The sequence below is a fragment of the Neopelma chrysocephalum genome, unplaced genomic scaffold, assembly GCF_003984885.1.
Source record: "Neopelma chrysocephalum unplaced genomic scaffold, ASM398488v2 Primary Assembly neopelma1_100, whole genome shotgun sequence".
In the NCBI taxonomy this organism is placed as follows: domain Eukaryota; kingdom Metazoa; phylum Chordata; class Aves; order Passeriformes; family Pipridae; genus Neopelma; species Neopelma chrysocephalum.
This window is the reverse complement of record NW_020897763.1, coordinates 1,941,757-1,962,858: the sequence shown is the minus strand read 5'-3', so window position 1 is coordinate 1,962,858 and position 21,102 is coordinate 1,941,757. Positions and strand designations below refer to the sequence as shown.

Below are 21,102 nucleotides of genomic sequence, written 5' to 3'. Positions count from 1 at the left end.
TGGAAGCACTCACACAAAATCCCATCTCTGTGGCCCCTGGGGTGCAGGATCCCCTGCCTCTGGTTCAGACCCATCAGTTGGAATGCCCAGCTGCTGCCTGGGTGACTCACACTCCTCAAATCAAGGTATATTGAAGGTTAAAAAGCAGTATTTAGCTTTACCAGAGTTTAGATTGCAACATAAATCCGTACTACACTGTCATTTTCTGATCATATACAAGTTTATTAGAGAAATAAACCACCTCTGTTATAAAAGGTGAGCAGCACAGACGTTGGCAGCATCAGCTGGGGCTGAGAGACGCCAGGAGAGTTTGAAAGGGAATGAGTTGGTGTTGTTTCAGACTTGCATCTCTCTCATTTTTGGGCAGCGCTTCTGGATCTGACACCAACACAGCCTGTTGCTTCTTAACAGTCACTTCATGATGTTCATACATCCTCCAAGTGCCAGATCCAGGAGGTTGGGGCTGGGTGGGAGAGCAGGGTGGCAGAGGAGGCAGTGGGATGTGTGGGCAGCTCTCCAGCCCCTCCAGCAGACACCGTGTGAGGGAGAGCTTTGCTGAGCCCCCTCCAGTGCCTGTTGGTCCAAGAGTTTTGGCAGTGGTGGTTTTGGGAGGCACTTGCACGTGGGAGGTGAGCGCTCAGGCCTCAGAGGCTGTGATAAAAGTAATAAAAATACCCCCCCAAAAAGTCCTGAAGGAACAGCAGAGCCCTGCAGTTCTTCCCAGAAAGGCTTTATCCACAGGCAACCCCTTTCAAAACAAGCCAAACCCCTAATTCTAAGGCTTCCCTGTTTCAGTGGATCCCCAAATGCATTAAAGACCTTGTAGGAGAATACACCCTGCCCACATGCTGAGTGATGCTTTATATAAATAGCTCATATAAACCTGCTATGTACAAAATATTATGTACACGTGGCATCACTTTATTTGGTCGTGAAGCTCCGAACACCTCCGGGTGCCTCTCCCGAGGTGCTGGGGCAGCAGAGCACAGCACAGGAGCGACCTGCCAGGGGACAGGCAGTGCAGGCACCTGGATTTTGGGGTAAAAAGCCCCTCTCCCACCAGCCCGTGGAGTTATTCCTTCAGCAGGCCGAGCTTCTTCAGTGCCTCCCGCCGGTTCTCGTCGGTCGTGCCCTTCGGGGAGATCTTCACGCTGACGGCGGAGCGGGAAGGCCTCGGGAAGCTCGGGAGAGGGTGGGATCTCCTCTTGCTGCTCTTCTCCTGCTCCATTTGCCCCTGCTCCTTCAGGCCAGCAAAGTCCTTCCCTGCCACGAGGGACACGGGCCGGGGGCGGCTGCCCCTGAGGAAGCTCGGGGCGATGCGCTCGATGAAGGACATCTTGCCCAGGGAGCTGCTGCTCTTGGCGTTCTGCTCCTTGGTGCTGGCCATGTAGCTGCTCAGCCCCACTCCAGAGCGCTCCAGGGTGTTGGATTTGAAGGCTATTTGTCGGATTCCCGCTGCCTCGGGCTCCCCAGGGACGGGGAGGGGGGTCTCCCTTGGCTGGGGGTGTGTGGGAGGTTGGAGGTGGGCGCTGGGCTCCCTCCTGTCCTGTGAGAGTCCGAGCTTCTCCAGTGCCTCCCGATGGGCTTTCTCCTTCTCCTTGGGGTCGAGGTGCCCGGAGTTCACCTTTTCAGCAGCAGCATCACTGGCAGAGCTGGGCTGAGAGCCACCTGAGGGTGGAGGTGGTGCCTTTACCTTCTGGTTGTGCTCCGTGGCGAGCGGCACTGGGCTGGTTTTGCTGGTTTTCAGGATAATATTTGGTGGCAATTTTCGTGGCTTGGGGGCAGTTGGAGGCCCTCGCTTGGCATCAGGGTCCTGAGGGGCTTCTTCCAGTGTGGATTTCTCTGGCTGGCCCCATGAAGTCCAAGTCTTGGTCTCCTTGGCTGTTTCCCCCTTGGCATCTGAGCGATTGCTGCGTGACCACTCGTGGGTCACCTGGTCATCCTGGAAGGGATCTGAAGGTTGGATGATCAAAGATCCCATGGACTTCACAAGGCTTCTTGTGTTGGCTTGGTCAAGCCTGTCCTCCTTGGCCAGCTCCTGTGAAGGTTTTTGTCCTGGCACCGGGTCCTTCACTGTGTGGACAGTCACCTTGCTGTCAGGAGCTCTGTTTGCTGCAGGGATATTCCTTGGAAGACTGAAATAGCCTGGGCTTGGAACCACTGCTGGAGCTGAGCTGGAGGAGGCAGAGATGCTCTTGCCACTCTTCTGTTCAGCTGCACGCTGACCTCTGCTTGGAGGGGGAGCCCCATTTCCCAAATCTGGGGAAGGAGAGAGATGAAGTCACACAGAATCCCACACGTGGGCTCAGGGCACCTTCCTACCTGCAGGACACACTTCACACCCGCTGAGCCAGCACAGCCACGGCTCAGGACTTGCCCCCAGAGCTCACCCTGACTCCAGCTGACCTGTCACTGCCTGGGAAGTCACACAGACACTTTGGGTTTGACAAAGCACCTGGTGAAGGAGGTTAATCTGCGTGAGCCTGCTGGGAGCATCAGCAAAGGTGCTCTGCCCTGTGATTCTGATGACCTTGCTCCAAAGCTGCCCGGGAGAACTGGGAGAAGGTGCCCACAGCGAGTGATGGAAATCACCTGGCTGTGCCTCACCACACACACAAAACTGGGGCACTGCCCCTCCCCTCCCTGCCAAGGGAACGCTCCCCATGACACATTCCCTCTGCACACAAATCCTGGAGAAGGGTTTCCCACTTACCCCGACCCACGGGGTCTTTCTTGGGCCACGTCCCAGGCAGCTTGGAGGGCTCTGCATAGTCAGTGTCATCAGTGGAGACCCCGCTGTCTGCTTCTGCATCCAGGGAGCCAATAGTTTCTTCTAAGAACATCAAACACTCCTTCTCTTCCACGGATAAATAGTCATAGCTGTTATCACTCTGGAAAAAAGAACATAAAGTAGTAAAGGTAGGAGGCAGAGGTGTTTTCTGTTTAATATCCTGGTAGTTAAGAGGCAGCCTGTGACAGCTCCTGGCCAGGAGACTTGGGCCAGTGGCTATTCCAAAAATTGGTATTGCAGCCACTGAAAAATAGACAACTTCCTCTAAAATAGAAATATATATATATATACACATACACAACTTCCTCTAAAATAAAAATACATATATACATATATACATACACAACTTCCTCTAAAATAGAAATACATATATATACTTGAAGCCATTTTTATATTGCCCCACTCTGTGTGTCACAAGACGGGTTATTCAGAACTTGAAAACTTGGTCTCTACCTTTTAGTTCTTTAATTTACTCTGAAATATGAGCAGATGGGAGATATGGGTGATCTATTGGTAAAAACACCTGTGCTGAACCTTAGAAAAATCCTAAATACTGAAGGTTTCTGTGCAGGTAATGAACTCTCCATGTTCTCCCATTCATACCTCAGCAAGACCCTGTTTAATTTTTGTTGTATTTCGAGTACCAAGAGATATGATATTGTAATATCAGATATTGCTGTGGAAATGCCAGGTTACAAGGTGATTCCTGCAATATACCATGAAAAAAATGAAGTGCAGGACAGGATGGAGTGTGGATCAGATCAACAAACACAGAGGAGGAATTATCCCAGGTGGAGCTGTTTTGCAGAGACACTTATCCAAATCTTTTACCGTGCAATATCACAACCAGTTTTTCCATCCCTACTAAATTCAGAGGGTTTGGTTCTGGTTTGCAATACATCAAATGGAAAACCTGCCAGGACTGAGTGTTGCACTTCCACATATCAATTATGCTCCAAGTCAGACAGGATGTAATTAGTCCATCAATCTTGGAATCAGTGTTGGGAGACAAACAAGCTTTAATGGACAGATAGTGAAAAATTACACATCTACACCCATGGTCCAAACTCCTCTCTGCCTTAACTGGGAGATGAATCTCTTGGCAGCGGGAGGAGCACAGCTCACTGTCTCCTCCGGGTGAAGTCACCCCTGCTGGAGCCAGTCTGACCCAGTGATCCAACTGGTCTAATCCCTCACTGGGGCATGGCCAGGCCCCTCCTGCCCTCCATCTGCACCTTTGGGCAGCACAGGAGCCTCTGGGCTCTCGGGGTCATGTCCCAGAGGACACCTTTCAGGAGTGAAGGCTCCCGAGTGCTGCTGCACCCCTGGCAGGGTGGGAAGTCTGGGTGTGCTCCGGGACAGGGATTAATTTGGTCCTTGTGCTGCCCTGAGCACGGTGCTGTCTCAGGGCCCCCAGGTGCTTCCAAAGCACCGATGGAGAGCGGTTTGGAGCAGACATCTGACCAAAATCCTTCCTCAGCTGCCCAGAGGGGCGAGTTGAGCCCCTCCACACCCAGGCTGGGCACACCAGGGTGACTTACCCGCTGTGAGTGGTTGGAGGTCATGCTGACCATGCTGTCACAGCTGCCAGAGTTGCAGCCAGCCATCCCCAGCTCCTTCCTGGGCATATCCCGGGCTGTTGTGGTGTCCGGCACAGAGGGCAGTATCCCGGCTGGAGCAGGAGAAAGGAGAAGCATTAAGCTGTGAGATTTCCCCCCTGGGGTGATGCAAACACCCTGGCTGAGCTGGAGGGAGGTTCTGAAACTGCTGGATGGGTGTAAATGTGCTCCATCTTAGGCTGCTCTCTCCAGGAGAAGGCACAGCTGGGCTGTTTCAAAGCATCCTCGAACTGAAGTTTTCCCCAGATGGGACAAGCTCTGGAATAGCCCATCCACGGCCAGCTCATGTTGGTGGTTCTCTAAATCATCTCGGAGGGGTGGATTAGGCAAGGGAAAAAGCTGTGTAAGCCCAGCTCAGCCTCAGAGCTCAGCAGCAGAGATCCTGCCCCAGCTCAAGTCCCAGCCCCGGCTCATGGGACCTCTTCCCTCCACCACACCCTCTGCCAGCCCTGCAGCTTGAACTTCTGAACGTGCTGACCCCAAATGCTGCTGTTTACTCACATCCTTGCTCTGTCGGGAGCTTCCTCCTGGCAAAGAGCTTCCTCTGCCACCCTTCCTTGGGGAGGCCATGGGGAGGTGCCCCCGGGGAGGTGCCCTCAGGGAGGTGCCCCTGTACCTTCAGGGCATGCCTGGGTGTGTTTGGGCGCAGCTTGCAGGGATCAGGGCACGCAGGGGCCGTGCCCAGGCTGCAGCTGCCCCAGGGGGGTTGCAAAGAGCACCCCGATGTCCCCCTCTGTGCTTCAATGCCCCCCTGATGCTCTTCTGGATGCAGCCCAGACCCCAAACACCAGAGGGACTCCAACGTGGCAGCAGCTGCCTGACAAACACCCTGAACTGGGGTTCCCAACCCCAAAACCACCCCAGAGCAGGGTCCTGGGTAGCAGAGGGGACAGTTATACCTGCAGAGAGCTCTGCTGCCTGCGGGGACGGGCCAAGTGCCCACGGAAGGTGTAATTACTTATGGATGTAAAGCATGGAAGCTTCCAAAATTCCCTGGCACCACCAATTAGTTTCCTTCACACGCACCACCCCCTTCTTCAGGAGGGAACTGGGGCTGCGGGGGCGAATGGGAGCAGCAAAACAAACACCCCCTGCAATACACAGGGACCCACGCGAGAGGATTTTCTCGGCGGGAGACAGAGGAGCTCTTTGTGCTGTAACCTGGCCACAGGAACAAACTGCTGCTTTTTTTTTTTGCCTGTAGCAGGATCAGGGAATTAGATCCAGAGATAAGTGAGCAGAACTGGCTGCTTGTGCGGAGCGTTAGACCCTGAAAGAATTCCTTTGTAATTGGAATACGCCACAAAAATCAGATTTCAACGCCCACGCCCTGACAGATCTAATCCTTCCATGCAGGAGGAGTTTAATATTTCAGTTTTGGCTTTGCATTATTTACTGCTTAAATGACGTTGCAGTAAGTGGTGGCTTTGAAACAGCAATTCCCTGGATCCTTTGAATTCAGATCACTTCATAGCCAGGGCTTTGAGCTGTCAGGAAGCAGATACCTGCTGAGTTTAGGGGACTTTAGGCTTCTTGAATGTCCACAACGTGAAATTCAGATTTATATCAGAATTAGATATATAGATTTGTAGATTTATATCTAATTCTAAGTAGCAAGAGGCTTGACCATGATTGTTTTAATGCCTCTCGCTGCCTCCCTCCCAAATCTGAAAGAGCAAAACACTTCTGGGGAAGTGAAAGTCTTGCTTTAACTTGAGCTGGCAGCTGGCTGGGGCTGGGTGGGAGGGAGCCAGTTTCTCCATGAGGATGCCCACCATCTCCAGTCCACTAAAGAACTAATTTCCTCTCATTCAAACAGTACTTATAGAGACCCAAAGCAGCTGCCAAAGCTTTGGCACCCGCCGAGCCCCAGCTCACGGGGAGGCAAAGTTCAGCCCCGAGCTCGCCGGGCACTGGAGAGGATCTGCACCAAAACAAGAAGTTCATTTTCCTGCCCACCAGTTCTCTGATGCGATTATGGCTCCAAAGCACAACTCGGGAAAGGGGGGAAAAAAATCAGTGTTGAAAACCCCCCAGTTTTTGTGATTCAGAATGATTTTACAGTTCCTCCTTTCCACAAACCAAAAATGCGACCGAGCGTTTAAAGACGTGGTATTCGAAAAGCTGTTTTATAGCTGGTTTTCAGTGCTGTGTAGCTCTTCCCCCACTAAAAATCCTATTGGAAGAAGCTATTTTTTATCTAAAACAAAAAGCCAGTTTCCCTCAGCCTCCGTGGCCGCTGCCATAACTGTCCTTTGCAAAGCCCACGGAGCCCTCAAACATCAAAGACGTGCTGGGTAGCAATTAATGCTAATTGCTTTATGTGAAGAGGCTACTTTCTTTTAGCCAGCACCACTCCAAGCTCCCTATCCCAGCTCTCCAGCAGTGCTAAAAGACCTCGGTGGTTTTGCCACCTGAGGCAGAGCAGTTGTACCCCTCCTGTACCCCTTGGCTTTGTCCTGGCCAGCCCGAAACACAAATGAAAGCAAACCCCCCCCTTTGCAGGCACCGTCCCAGCTGCTCCTGCTCTGAGCAGCACAGCGGGACGGATCCCACCTCAGGGGGAAAGGGGATGGTGGCAGATCTACAGTTTCTCCTATTTAAACAAGTAAATTAAGCACATGCAGCAGCCACCCGAGCTGTTGCTGTCCTGAGCACAAGTCCCCCCAGCAGCTGTGGGTCTCCCCAGCTTGCCTCCCACCACCACCTTCAAACCGCCTCGTCCAGCTTTGCTGGTGACACCTCCACCACATTTCAGCCTTCTAAAGCAAAGCCCTGCAGGCACCCAGAGCAACCCCCATCCCACCCAGGCAGAGACGCTGAGCCCCTCGACCCGCAGCCCATCGAGCAGGAAAAGCACAGAAAGCAAAGGACAAGAAGGAATATAGATTATTATTATTAATCTGTATTTTTTCTTTTTTCTTTTTTTTTTTTTTCTTTTTTTTACCGGGACGTCCGTCGTTGCGTGCTGCCCAAATCCTCGTCCCGGCCGTGCCTATCCCAGGACTTCTTTGCTTTTCTGGGCTAACCAAACAGAGCCGGGTTACACATTAACCCTCCTCCCCGGCGGAGATGAGGCTGCGCGGGTGCTGGGCGGGTTGGGTGCTCCGCAGGTACAGCGATCCCCGGCCCCTCACCTGCAGCCGGGAGCACCGGGCCGGGAGAAATTCATCTCGCCCCCACGCAGGGCATCTTTCCTGCTGCTCCGGGCTGGGCTCAGGGCGCTGCCGAGCCCCTAAAACTCCTCCATGCTGTGACCCCGAAGCGCTGGGTCGTGGCGTGCCGAGCTCTCTGAGCCAGCACAGGCAGCACCCGGGAGGCTGCGGGCTAGTACCACCCAGCTCACTCACTTCCCTGCTCTGCCGGGTGTCCTCTGATGTCCTCGGCACGGGTTTCGCCGGAGACTCCTTAATCCGACATCCTGTTCTGCCGCATAGCTGCTCGCTGACACTCGGGGCACTCCGAGCTGCTGCCCCGACCAAAAAAAGCCTTTGTACACGGTAATTACGTCCCTGGCTGGGCGTTTGCGCCCTGAAACGCGTCACCCCCACAACAGGTTTCTTCTCCCAGGTGGTTTGTGCAGGAGGTCCCGCAGGCTCGGGGGTAGGAGCCGGTTCCTTCTCTCGGCTCTTAAAAACACAGACTGTGCTAGAACAGGTATGTACTTGTAGATCACCGGAGCTTCCCAGAGGCCAAAAGTTTGCTGCGTGCTGCTGTGCGCTGGCAGGAGGTTGTAAGGACAGGTAGAAAGTGTTTTGGAAGGGAAGCTTCGCCACTGAGCTTTATTTACGTGCTAGGGAAGGGGGTGCCCAGGTCTGTGGTGCTTCTCCGGGGCTCGTTGTGCCAGCACCGACTTGCAGGTCCCTTTGCCCCTCCTGGAATATTTCCTTACATCAGGCCCCTCTACAAGTCCATTCCTCTTCACGCTGATAACATTCTTAGAAACTCTGCTGAGGCATTTCCTGCAGCAGCATCCCCTTCTCCGAGCACGAGGGTACCACCTCTGCTGCCTCCCTCCCGAGGAGGGTAAAGAAGAGCCCGGTTTGTCCATCTGCAGGACCTTGTGCAGGGTAAAACCAATCCCCAGCCCCCGATCTGCCCAGGGGGTGCTGCAGGGGCAGCTGAGAGAAGGCAGTGGTTTGTTATTACCCCGACTTTGGGCTCTACTATTAAAATCAGAGCTTTTCTCGCTGATAAACAGCGCTTTGGCCATTGCTCCCCCTTCTCCCCCCTCCCCGCCCAGACTTGTACCTGCTCTGCGAGGTGCTTCTCACTGAATAACCACAAACATCCAAGCAGAAACCCTGCAGGAAATCTCCAGCACTGGCACAGCCACCGAAATCATTCACGTTTTTGTGCTTCGGTGATTTATTTTTTTTTTTTAAGTTGTATTTTTAGCGAAAGGCCGTGTTGCAACGCATGTTCCCTGCTCCACGGAACAGGGAAGTGGAAACATCAGCTAATTAAAGACGGAGAGAAAAGAAAGCAGATGAGCCAGGAGGCTCCCACCGGCAGTGCTGAGCCCGGGCTTTGGGGTGTTACAAAAGGGGACGTGTGCCGAGGAGCAAATCGAGAAGCCAGAGGCTGCTGACAAGCCCAGCCAGCCCCAGCCATTCCTGCTCTCCCACGCCGGGCCGCAGCAGGGAAGGGATGCGGACGCGGCACATTCGGAGCGTTGCGACAGCCGGGGATGGGCGCTGGGGGCAGGACCGCTGGAGCTGCTCCGGGGGTGTTAACTGGTGTCGTGCTGGATGGTGCGGCGATTTAAAGGGAGTTTAAATGTTGAATGTTAAAATTAATGAAGTCTTTTTAATGCTAAATGTTAAAATCAATTAACTCTTTTTAACTAATTAATTAATTTAAAATTTAAATTGAAGCTTTAGGGTCTCGCCGGTTTTGCTGAGTCGTGCCTCAGCGCTGAGGCTGCTTTAAGAGGGGGAGCGAATCAAAACGCGGAGTTATTTTGTTATTTCACCGCAAACAGTTTGTGAATGAGCAACAGGACAGGGTGAGGGTGTCCTGACAGCACAAGGCCTCGAATGCAATAAAACAGGCAGAGCTGGCTGCCTGCAGTGCCCTGTGCGGGTCAGGAAAAGTGTCACGATCCATTAAGAGAAATCTTGAGCTTCTCTGAATCAGATGCCCAGGAAGAACCTGTTCTTTTTCCACATTCCTCCTCTTCCTCCACCGAATATAAATAGCTCTGACCCAAAACAAGGTCTGATTTCATATATATGGCATGAAGCACATGCAAGGAGTCAAATGATGCAGGGGAAAACTTCACAATGCCCTGAAAGGACTTTGGCACGTTCACAGACCCGCTGGGCCCCACCCTGTCCATAAACACAAATGATTCAGGGCTGGCCCCGAAGGAAACACATCCACACGGCGTCACTGATAAGATTCCTGTCAACTTAAGACGTTTATTTGACTCTGTGGGGCTGTTGGACACTTTCCTTAAACCAAATTGCAGGTACAGTCTGTGTGCTGACAAATCAGTTATGGAAAATACCAGGTGGTTGTTGCCTGCTGTTATTCCACAGCAGTTTACAGAAGTCATTAAACCCTAATATGGCCAAGGAACTCTATTTATTATCTCTATTTTACAGAACAGAGGTAGAGAGCTGAAGTTATATGTTTCCATAGCTTGGTTGCCATTAACTCAACACCAGAAATGAGAAGGCAGCTCTCAAGGTATAATACAGTTCCCCAACATCTTCCTCAAGGCTTTAATTAAAAATAATAGATGAGGAAACTGCAATCTTGGCCAACCTAATTTTGTTAACTCCCTATTGCATTTCTGTTACAGAAACCATTCTGGTGCTCAGACTGGTGAAAAAACAATATTGATTTCACCCAATTTGAAGGAATTTTACTCTGCCCAGGCCAGAGCAGAGCAAACCTGATGGCAGTTTTACAGCTGGATGCAGTTTGATTTAAAATGCAGGCAGACATTTAATTGTAGGATGGTTGTTAATTTTCAAAGTAGCAAGCTGAAAACTTTTTTGTTCCTCCTTATTAAGAGTTTCCCTGCCAGGGAGGGGTTGGCAGGGCTGGCCCATGGGTGGGTTCGTGCAGGGCAGGGGCAGTAAAATCAGCCAAACACAGATGATTCAGAGGTTGTGTGTCAGTCTGATTTCTCAGAAACTGCCCCAACACGTGGGTTTCTGTGTTTCAGGCAGAGAAATTCCGCTTTTTCTCATTTGTGCCTCTCCTGCTCCTCTGAAGGTGGAAAAGGGCAAATAGATAATTTTGCTTGAGTCAGAGAGCTTTAAAAATGAACATTGTGTTCCTGTGGTGCAGTTTCACAGTGGGTTGTTGCCTCAGGACTGATCACAACTGTAGCACTGTGATGTTCTCCACCAGTTCCTGATGAAAGTGGGATGGGAACAGGAGACTGTCCCCAAACTGTCTCAAGTGGCTCCTCCTGTGACCCTGCACATGGAAAGGTGCTGATTTAAGATGCTGTTTCTGTACCATGGAACAAGATGTTCCTTTTCTCATTGCTCTCCCCAGGAGCTGCTCTTTTTATCTGAGCTGATCCAGAACTAAGGAATTGGGTTTGCCCTTGAGAAATTCAGGGTATTACTGATTTTCTCCCAAGACTGGTGTTTCAATCTATGGCATCCATGGACTAGATCTGTGTACCACTGAGCCCAAATATCTGTAAAGTGTAATTAATGATTTATACATTTCAATGCATAAAAGGTTCTGGAGGTTTGTAAAATTCTCTGTGAGTCCTGGTGTCCTGGTTAGAACGGCTGGGACCAATTCATCCCTGGATGGGTGTAGCCCAAGGCTGTGTATTCTATAGCCTCCATGCCATTTCCCAAAAACTGCTGTCAGTAGAGGCCTGCAAGGTGGGAAGATGTTCCTGTACCCTTTTATGGAATTCCCCGCTCTGATATCCTTATATGGAATTCCCCGCTCTGATAAGAGGGACTGAGCATCCACATGCCCTTTTATGGAATTCCCTACTCTGAGGGAGGGACTGAGCACTCCCGCCTGAACTGGAGAGTATATAACTGGGAGTTTCAGAGCCTTGGGGCTCTCTCTCGTGGGACCCAGAAGAAGACAGCAGACCACCGCTGCTCCCAACCAGGCTGAGACCACCACCCTCGACTGGACTGCAATCACCACTTCTGACCAGACTGCAGCAGCTCTCCCACCAGCAGGTTTATTCCCTCTCCCTTTGCTTTGGACTCGGGGGGTGGGCCAAGGTACACCACTTTTGTTCATACCCCAGGGTGCTGGGTTTGTACATTTGGGTTTTGTGGATTAAAACCAATTGTCTGTCTGTATAATTGTACTTATTGCATTATTTTAATAAATTGTTATTCTGACTTATAAATCTCTCTTTTGAATTGAGTTCATTTTGCCTTGCTGGTTAACTTTTAAACCAGCACACCTGGTAACTCAGGTATCTCTTGATATTTATCATAGAATCCCAAAATCCCAGAACAGTTTGGGTTGGAAAGGACCTTAAATATGATCTAGTTCCAATCCCCTGCCATGGGCAGGGACACTTTCCACTAGCCCAGGCTGCTCCAACCTGGCCTTGGACACTTCCAGGGATGGGGCAGCCACAGCTCCTCTGGGCAACCTGGGAATTTAAGGCTTATTTTAAGTGTGTGTGAGAACAGAAATGATGGTAAGGACATAAGTCAGTATTATAGAGACTTTTGGAACTGCTCTTGCCAGGTGAGACTATTCCCTGCCTGTACCTGTGTCCCACACCAGCTCTAGTCTAAAATATCCCTAATTAACATCTTGCTGTACATTTAATCACAGTTCAGTGCAAATGTAGGAGTGATGCTCGGAAGTTCATCCCACTAATAGCAGGATGTCATTTTTGTGATAATCCCCTAAAGGTATCATTAAAGGCAGGCAAATCCTGGTTAAAAGGTACTAAAAAAAAAACAACCCTGAAAGAAAGGGAGTTGTACTTTAAATCTACCCAGACCTTACATTTGAAATAATGTAGATACTTTTGTTTGGGACAGTTTAGGAAAATCACAGGTGGTTTTCTGACTCAGTACCAGAGGTTACTTGTTCTTTGAGTCTGTCAGCCTGTAACAGTGTGAACTTTTACAGCCAGGAATTACAGCAGTTCAGTTGAGATTCTTTTTTTTTAAGCAAAGAGATTTTATTTTCTAGGCAACAAAAGAAAACATCCAAGCAGTGATAAGTGACACGTCTCCCTCAAACGGAACTGATTCTCTCTTTTAGCAGATTTCCAAGGCAAACATGATCTAGCAAAGCTAAACACTCTGGATTAAAGAATGCTAATTTGAAAAAATACTGCAACTGAGAAATACCAAAACAACAACAACAAAAAAAGATGTTTTACACACTTTGAGAAAACCACCCAAGGACACGAAGCTAAAATCTAAAATGTTGCTCCCCGAAGTCAATGCGCTTGCAAACATGGCAGACAATAAATATGGATCTTCCACTCCTGTTTCAAAGACACCCAAAGACACCTCGTGCACCTCTCTGAGGTAGGTTTTGTGTCCATTTGACAGATGGCAAAGGGTGAGGATCAGCTCCTTGCCCAAGGCATCTCACAGCTTCCAAGGGAAAGCTGAGAACACACCTTGGGATTGACAGTCTCTTGGTCTCATTCCTAGACAGGATTTCAGCTCAAGTAGTTATAACACAGTGTAATCTTCAAGTTCCTTTGAACTGGCGGGTATTTCTTTAGGTTTTTAAGCATCAGCTTCTAGAGGGCTGGGTTTTAAGCATTAGCTTCTTTTTAATGCTGGGTTTGGGGTTTTTTTTTCCTTCTTTTCCTAATGACAGGCTAAAAGCAGAGCGGGGTTTAACACTGGAAGCTAAATGGTTTTCTACAGGAAACTCCCAACAGTGCTAATGTGTATTTTAATACTGAATTAAAACCAAACCTGGTCCATAGTGCTCTTGGTGATTCTAGTCTTTATATTTAATTATTCATGCCTTAATTCAGCAAAGCACTTGTGTAATTATGTTTCTTCTTCAATAAGACCTTCCTGTGTTTCAAGATCCAACTGGGAGCTCTCGCTGAGAACTTCAGTGAAACGTGATTTTTGTGTAGAAAAGGTGGTTTTGCTGCACCACTTTAGTCAGGTGCCTTAAGGAATGGAGGCCTTTAAAACTGGATTTTAGGTTCCACGTGGAAAGTGGGTTTATTTCTGCCTCAGTCCAAAGATAGATGCACGTTCTTGCTCCCCGTTTTAAAAGTGCAAGGAAGGTCACTCAAGACAGTAACAGAAAAATGGCAGGCAAAGAATATTTTAAAATTCAAGAAACAAAGTATGTGTTGCAGGCATTTCAAAGGAAAAAAAAAATCCCCTTCAGTAATATGCACCTTTACAGCACCTTTTAAAAGACCTCAAAAGCACTTGCAGTTAAGCTTCACAACCCCACTGTGAGGTAAGATATCAAACCCATTTCATCTTCCCTGATACTCAACGGTACAAACACAGCTTATTTTGTTCTGAAATTTCAACTGCACCTTTCATTATCAGAATTAAAAGTCTTGCTACTCTACAGTCACCAGTGATAAAAAAAACACATTAAGGCAGAAAGCAGATGAAGAAACTTCAAGCCTCCCTTCTGGCTCAGCACTCCGGCCTTTAAAGGGCAAAACTTATTACCAGCAAAGAGTGAGAACTCAACCTTAAAGTGCTCATAATACAGTATTTGGAACCTGGAACAGCTTTGTAACACTATGGCCATGACTGGCTCTACTCAAGTAAAGTCTGCTTAAATGTATTTAACAGATGCAAATTAAGTCATTTCCCTAACTACTTATTTCCCTCTTGCCAGAATTCCCAATACTATTAAGAAGAAGAATACCAAGTATTCCAGGAAAACATGCCTACGTTGTGATGCAGTGTAAACACCAGGGGGTTGAGAGTTATTTTTTTTTCAAGCAACTAAAAACTACCTATGGAGGATTAATAGGTTTATTCAACACTTATCCATCTACTCATTAATTTAAAGGCTACCTTAAAGCTTAGAGGCCACTTCTTTCCCTAAAGTTCTCTTCACACAAACTACAGTCTGCTCCTGATGGTAACATGGTGTAGGGCAGCTCCGAGATCCTCTTTCTACTACATTTTGATGTTGTATTTGCTATTTCTATTACAAATTGTGCACCACACGAGCAGCTTCTCCTCTGAGAAGTGCTCCCACGTGCAGAGCCTAATTCTTAGTGTAAGTAATGCTGATACGTGTGTTTCCCAAACCTTTGGATTAATTACCTGGAAAACATAGAGAGGTTCACTCAGCAACTCAGAGGTGGATTTTACACCAGTGTTGAGCCTGATTGTGTCTATCTGCTCAGACCACACACACAAAAGGTTATTCCAGGAATCGAGGTGTAGCTGCCCCTGTCCACCACCTGCTATGCGAGGAGATCCCTAATTTCCAATCCCCTATTCCCAAACCTGGCCACCATGAAGTTAACTTTGCTACTTTGCTTTTCAAGCTTTTCTTTTTTTTTTTTTTTTGTTGTCACGAACGGAGTTTTTTTTACGGTTACAAACAGCTTATCTGGGGGGGAATCCAGAATCTGATCCTGGACCGGTGAGGTAGTTGATGGAACCATCCTCATGCTGCCCGTGTCACACCTCCCCGAAGTTGGTGTGTCCAGTCTCCTTGGCGTGTTCCCTGGCCTCCAGCTGCCCCGTGAGTCCCTTCTGGCACACCATGCACCGCAGGGCGAAGCGGTTCACGTCCGTGAACTGCCTCTTCCTCCTGGCCTCGTCCGCCAGCTCCAGGGCCTGCGCCAGCACCACGTCGTCGCTCGTGGAGAAGATGGTCTGGGGGGGAATGTCCGAGTCGGGGATCCGGCGCTCCAGGGGGTCGTAGTGGATCCCGTCGTAGATCAGCAGGACGCGCTTGGCGTAGCCGGCGTCCTCCCCGAAGCGGTCGATGCGCACGGTCTGCGTGTCCACCACGCAGATCTCGCACTGGTAGAACTTGGACAGGATGGACACCTCGATGGCCCCCCCCCCAGGTGTCCTCCCTCCGGATCCAGTCACAGTACTCCCTGTTGGTTTTGCCCAGCACGGCCTCGCAGTAGGACTCGGGGTCGCTCGCCACGATCTGGGCGATGAGGTTCCGCATCTCCGGGGCGCAGCCGGGGTCGTACACGCCGCCCTCCACCACGTAGGACACGCTGGTGAACAGGCAGGAATTGTCTGCTGGGACCACCCTCCTGGCCAGCACGGGCACGGCCTCCCTGAGCGGGTGGGACATGGTTCTCTTGGCCACCACAGGCGGGTCAGGCTCGGGCTTGGACGTGTCCTCCTCGACTATGAGGGTGTCACCTGCCAGAGGGGACGAGGGAGAGGTGAGAGGGACACACGCAGGTGGAGTTTAAAGCTGCTGTTGCTGCTCCTGAAACACAACAACACAGCTGTGGTGGTGTTGTTGCTGTTGCTGAGGGTCATAGAACAGAATCATGGAACCGTGGAATGGCTTGGGTTGGGAGGGACCTTAAAGATCACCCAGTTCCACCCTGCACTAGCCCGGGTTCCAAGCCCCGTCCAACCTGGCCTTGGACACTTCCAGGGCTGGGGCAGCCCCAGCTCAGTATCCTGATGGGAAAGAGCTCTATCCAAGCAGCCGGGGGCAGCCCAGCGGCCCCGGGGGGACTCACCTGGCGTGTCCCGCTCCCGTCCCCTCCAGCCCCGCGCCGCTGCCGCTGGACCCCCGGGACGCCGCCAAAGCACCACCGGCGCTCCCCGAGCAGGAAACGCTCCCGAGCCGGGTGTTGACACCTCCCCGGGACAGGAACCGGCCCGACCGCCGGCTGATGACGGGGCGTGCGCGCCACGGCCTCTCTAATTATCGCAATTACATTAATTACACCGCTCCCCCCTTCCCCCCCCCTTCCTCACCCGAGTGGATGCCGAGCTCGCCGAGCCGCCGCTCGCCGTCGCTGAGGTCGAGGGAGCGCGGCGGGAAGCCGAGCAGCAGGCGCTGGGCGGGGGCGGGCACGCCGGTGAGCGCGGCCAGCGCGGCCTGCATGTCGCGGAGCGGGGAGTGCGGGGACAGCGCGGGCAGCGCGTGGGACCCGCTGCGGGCCTTGCAGCGCAGCCGCAGCATCGCGGCCCCCGCACCGGCACCGCCGCCCGCCCGCCCCGCCCGCTCTCGCGAGAGCCGCGCCGGGGGCGGCGCCCGGAGCGCGGCGGCGGCGGCGCCGGTTCGTTTGCATAGAGGGCGGGGCGCCGCGAGGAGCTCATTTGCATAGCGCCGGGCGGCACCGCCCATCTCATTTGCATAAACCGATCACTGTGTGTCTAATCTGCATAACAACGGAAGCACCCCCCATCTCATTTGCATAAAAATATCGCCGTGTATGTCTCATTTGCATAACAACAGCGATGCCGCCCATCTCATTTGCATAGTGCTTGGCCACCGTGTACATCTCGTTTACAACGCCGGCCACCTCCTTTGAGTGTCGCAAGGCACCGCCCCCTTGTCATTTGCATAACATGACCACGCCTGTCTTATTTAGGTAGCGCCACGGCACAGCCCGTCTCATTTGCATAGAGGCGGGTGCTATGTGGATCTCATTTGCATAGTGCGGGGCGACACCGCCCGTCTCATTTGCCTCGAGACGATCACCGTGTGCATCTTATTTGCATAGTGCCGGTTAGCACCGCCCATCTCATTTGCATAGAGAGGGACAACTGCGTGTATTCATTTGCACAGCGCGAGGCGTCACCGCCCATCTCATTTGCATAGGGGCGGACGCCGTGTATTTGCACCGCGCGCGGCGGCACCGCCCACCTCATTTGCATAACAAGGACGCCTTTCATTTGCGCGGCGCCACCGCCCACCTCATTTGCATACAGCGCACGCGCGCGACGCGGACCCGCTCCCGGCCGCCCCCTTTTTCCCGCGCGCCCGGGGCGCTCATTTGCATAGCGCATTTGCATCTCGTTTGCATGCGGCGCGGAGCCGCGGCCGTGCCGGAGCCATGTCGGCGGCGCCCCGGGGCTGCGGCGGGGCCCCGCGGGGCCGGGCGGGCGAGAAGCAGTGCTGTGAGTAACCCCGGCTCGCGGGGGGAGGGAGGGATGGAGGGATGCGGCTTCGTGTCCTTAAGGAAATTAATTATCGGGGGCGGGGGGGGTTGTGTGTGTGTCACCGTGGAGGGAAGCGCGCGCCTTCCCCAAAACGCGTGTTCCTCCCGCGCGGGACCCGCACTGGGGGTGCCCGAACCCTGCCCGCCCTTGTCTCCCTCCTCCTCGGGGTCACCTTGCCCCGCTCGCCCCCATCCTCCTTCTCTTCTGCCTCCTGGATGCTGTATCCATCCCCATCCCCTGCTTTTCCCCCGAACTTGCCTCTCCCCGGGCATTTTCCGAGCCTGCCCTGGCTGTTTGCTGAGAGAACGTGACCGGTTTGTTAAAAACATCTTTCTTTCGCCCTTGGCGGCTCCTGCCCCGGTCGGTAAACACTTTTAGCGCTAAAAGCCGCGTTTTAGCCCCATTAGGCACCGGTGTTCCTGGTCCGCCTCATTAGCGAACACCTGGGAGACCACGGAGTGGTCGCAGCACTTAATTAGCCGCGAGGACACAGCGCGAGCTCATTATGGGATGCGCGAGAGCCCGTTAGGAGATGCTCGGAGGTGGTTTGTCCATCCGGAGATGGGGTGGCTTTGGGTCGGGTGTCGCTTTTTGCTCCGCAGTGCTGCTGATGCTGCTGTTTTGGGGTGAGTTTGTTGTTTTTTGTTTTTTTTTTTGCAGCATGGGCTTCCTACATGACCAACTCCCCGACCCTGATCGTGATGATCGGGCTCCCTGCCCGTGGCAAGACCTACATGTCCAAGAAGCTCACCCGCTACCTCAACTGGATCGGGGTGCCCACCAAAGGTGTGTGTGTGTGTGTGAGGATGTTTTTTTGCCCTTTACTGGGAGATCTGTCAGTGAAATTCCATCAGCCTCACGCCCTCCTCCTCCTCTCGTGTGTAAAGTGTTTAATTTAGGGGTGTACCGGCGCGAGGCGGTGAAGTCCTACAAGTCCTACGACTTCTTCAGGCACGACAACAAGGAGGCCATGGAAATCCGCAAGTGAGTTGGTTTTGGGGGTTGGGGACTCTCAGGTCTTGGCAGGCTCTGTGTTTGAGGAGCACGGAATAACATCTGGTGCCTGTGGAAGCAGGAGGGAACAGCACAGGGATCCTGCCAGAGGGGATGTGCGTGGGAGTGTTGTTGTTCACTTTAGGCTGCGAGTGTCAGGTGATGGAGCAGGTTGTAGATGCAGGTGCCTTGTGATCTCTGGGCCTCTTGGGAAGATGCAGGGGTGGGAGAGAGGCGTTTAAATCCCTCCCTGGTGGTTCAGAGGCTTTGCTGTGGGAATGCTTTCCATGAGCTCTGACAATCCCTGTTTCTGTCCCACAGACGATGTGCCTTGGTGGCTCTGGAAGATGTGAAGGCTTATCTGCTGGAGGAGTGCGGGCAAATAGCTGTAAGATTCCTCTGCACCAGGCAGAGTTTTCCATTGGGGTAGTTCAAAGCTGCCCTGGGGGGTTTGGGGACCTGACTTGGGGCTGGTTTAAAAGTCTCAGATAAACTTGTTTATTGCTGCTCATTTTCTGACAGGTGTTTGATGCCACCAACACAACTCGAGAGCGACGGGACCTGATCTTAAATTTTGCAAAGGAAAATGCTTTCAAGGTAGTGCCCCTGTGTTTGATTTGTAGTCACTGCATCCAGGGACACTGTGGCTCCCCGGGGCAGCAGCTCTCGAGTGTTGATTCAAGGTGGAATTCTTGCCTCTCTGAAATGTGCTTCCCTGCCTTCTCCCTAGGTGTTTTTTGTGGAGTCTGTCTGTGATGATCCGGAGGTCATTGCTGCCAATATCCTGGTGCGTGCTGCCTTTTCCAGGCTCAGCTGCTGTGGGAACTCAGTGCAAGGTCATGGGCTCCGGTGGCTTAGGGGGATTGTCTGCAAATGCCTCGCTCTTCCATTTCACCTTGGGAGCAGGCAGCTGGGGTTTGCAGGTTTATAAAAAGCTAAAGGAGCCGTTATGTGAGAATGTGGAAATCAAATGAAGCTGAGGAATGTTTGACCTTGAAGTGCTGTGTGTTGGTGAGGGAGGGCAGAGCTCACAGTGTGTCTGCCAGGGCCAAGCACTTCAGTGCCTTCAGAGTTGCCCTTTGTTTCCTCTCCAGGAGCAGGTTTTTCCTCAGGGCAGCGTCAAACAATGTGGATTTGTTGCAAAAGAGAAGAATAACCTTATTCAGCGTTGCTTTTGTTCCCTCTTGAGTTTGCTTTGCTCTCACAAAGCCACACTGTCTGTTGACCAGGAGGTGAAAGTTTCCAGCCCCGACTACCCAGAGAGACACCGAGAGAACGTGATGGACGATTTCCTGAAGAGGATAGAGTGCTACAAGGTCACCTACCAGCCTCTGGATCCCGATGCTGATGACAAGTAAGGAAATCCCTGGGCTGCACTTTGTGCTCGGGCACACGAGCTGCCTTGCTGTCTGTGGCTCGGGACACTCCAATGTGTCTGCTGGAGCCTCTGCTCTCCCAAAGTGTGGTTGTGTGAAGGTGATATCACGGGTCCCGAGTGATTTGAAAGGATTTTTCTCTAGTGTGATCACAGAATCACAGATAGGTTTGGGTTGCAAGGCACCTTAAAGATCACCTTCCCCTATCCCAGGTTGCTCTGAGCCCTGTCAAACCTGGCCTTAAACACTTCAAGGGATGGGGCATCCACAGTTTCTCTGGGCAACCTGTGCCAGGGCCCCACCACCCTCACAGGGAAGCATTTTGAAGCCCAGCAGTTCAGTGTCTCTCCCGTCTGCTGGAGTGACCAGGGGCAGTGCTGGTGCCTTTCCTAGAGCATAAATAGCTGGGTTACACCCGCAGGTGGCAAGTGCTTCGTTTGTAAAACCAGTCGTGTGGGTGTTCTTATTTTATGTTGACTCCAGAGATCTTTCCTTCATTAAAGTGATCAATGTGGGCCAGCGGTTCCTAGTAAACAGAGTCCAGGATTACATCCAGAGTAAAATCGTCTATTACCTAATGAACATTCATGTCCAGCCACGCACCATCTACCTTTGCCGACATGGTGAGAGTGAATATAACCTTGTTGGCAAGATTGGTGGGGATTCTGGTCTGTCACCTCGTGGGAAGCAGGTACGTGCCTGGCAGCACCTGGCTGCTGTGTCTGTGTTGTGTGAGCAGGGTCAGGGCCGGGCTCTGCGTCCCCCCCTGCGCGGGGCAGCCGGATCTTGCCGCGAGCGCCACGGCCCCCTTGAAATGATGCTTTTAAAACCACTGCGGCTTCCCCTGCTCTCCCTCCTGACCTCCCCTGAGCCCTTTTCCTTTTCCCAGTTTTCCCAAGCGCTGAAGAAGTTCATTGAGGAGCAGGAGATTGTGGATCTGAAGGTGTGGACGAGCCAGCTGAAGAGGACGATCCAGACGGCCGAGTCCCTGGGGGTCCTGTACGAGCAGTGGAAGATTCTCAATGAGATTGATGCTGTGAGTGAAGTGCTGGTCAACCCCTTTGGCTTTTCTAGGTGGAAAATAATGTTAAAAAAACAAATTAGTCATGATAAAATCACCTGTTTTCTGCTTATTTATTTATATATTGTGGACCCCAGCTGTGGTGATGAGGTTTGGGATGGTTTTGATGCTGGGAGTGAAGTGCTGGTCAATCCCTTTGGCTTTTCTAGGTGGAAAATAATGT

General features: G+C 51.8%; 3 protein-coding genes and 1 long non-coding RNA gene across 11 annotated transcripts in view; 2 read left to right on the top strand and 2 right to left on the bottom strand.

Annotated features, from left to right (window-relative positions):
• Positions 1 to 201: 201 nt before the first annotated feature.
• Positions 202 to 7,528, bottom strand: CUNH1orf116 (chromosome unknown C1orf116 homolog). Its single transcript, XM_027695431.1, has 4 exons — positions 7,358 to 7,528; positions 4,333 to 4,463; positions 2,714 to 2,891; positions 202 to 2,259 (listed from the first exon to the last, which is right to left on the bottom strand). Exons 2-4 carry the CDS (start codon positions 4,417 to 4,419, stop codon positions 1,073 to 1,075), a joined length of 1,452 nt encoding a protein of 483 aa, XP_027551232.1. The 5' UTR covers positions 4,420 to 4,463; positions 7,358 to 7,528; the 3' UTR covers positions 202 to 1,072.
• Positions 7,529 to 7,621: 93 nt separating this feature from the next.
• Positions 7,622 to 13,319, top strand: LOC113973385. The gene is made up of 4 exons (XR_003536201.1): positions 7,622 to 7,910; positions 8,809 to 9,164; positions 12,568 to 12,911; positions 13,213 to 13,319. It is a non-coding gene; the product is annotated as an uncharacterized LOC113973385 (long non-coding RNA).
• Positions 13,195 to 16,527, bottom strand: YOD1 (YOD1 deubiquitinase). Its single transcript, XM_027695432.1, is given in 3 exon segments — positions 13,195 to 15,407; positions 15,409 to 15,725; positions 16,299 to 16,527. Coding segments are annotated over 3 exon segments (915 nt in total). The 5' UTR covers positions 16,507 to 16,527; the 3' UTR covers positions 13,195 to 15,017.
• Positions 16,528 to 17,349: 822 nt separating this feature from the next.
• PFKFB2 (6-phosphofructo-2-kinase/fructose-2,6-biphosphatase 2) overlaps positions 17,350 to 21,102 on the top strand; it is a 14,739-nt gene continuing 10,986 nt past the window's right edge. For 7 of the 8 annotated variants that reach the window (XM_027695307.1, XM_027695305.1, XM_027695306.1 and 4 more), the window contains exons 1-9: positions 17,350 to 17,447; positions 18,150 to 18,275; positions 18,377 to 18,473; positions 18,804 to 18,870; positions 19,005 to 19,079; positions 19,213 to 19,269; positions 19,712 to 19,836; positions 20,342 to 20,549; positions 20,748 to 20,894. In XM_027695307.1, the coding sequence (XP_027551108.1) occupies positions 17,384 to 17,447; positions 18,150 to 18,275; positions 18,377 to 18,473; positions 18,804 to 18,870; positions 19,005 to 19,079; positions 19,213 to 19,269; positions 19,712 to 19,836; positions 20,342 to 20,549; positions 20,748 to 20,894 (966 nt within the window). In that variant the 5' untranslated portion in view covers positions 17,350 to 17,383. Of the gene's footprint in view, positions 17,448 to 18,003; positions 18,035 to 18,149; positions 18,276 to 18,376; positions 18,474 to 18,803; positions 18,871 to 19,004; positions 19,080 to 19,212; positions 19,270 to 19,711; positions 19,837 to 20,341; positions 20,550 to 20,747; positions 20,895 to 21,102 lie in introns of those variants that run through there. The other variant, XM_027695303.1, reaches the window with a different exon arrangement.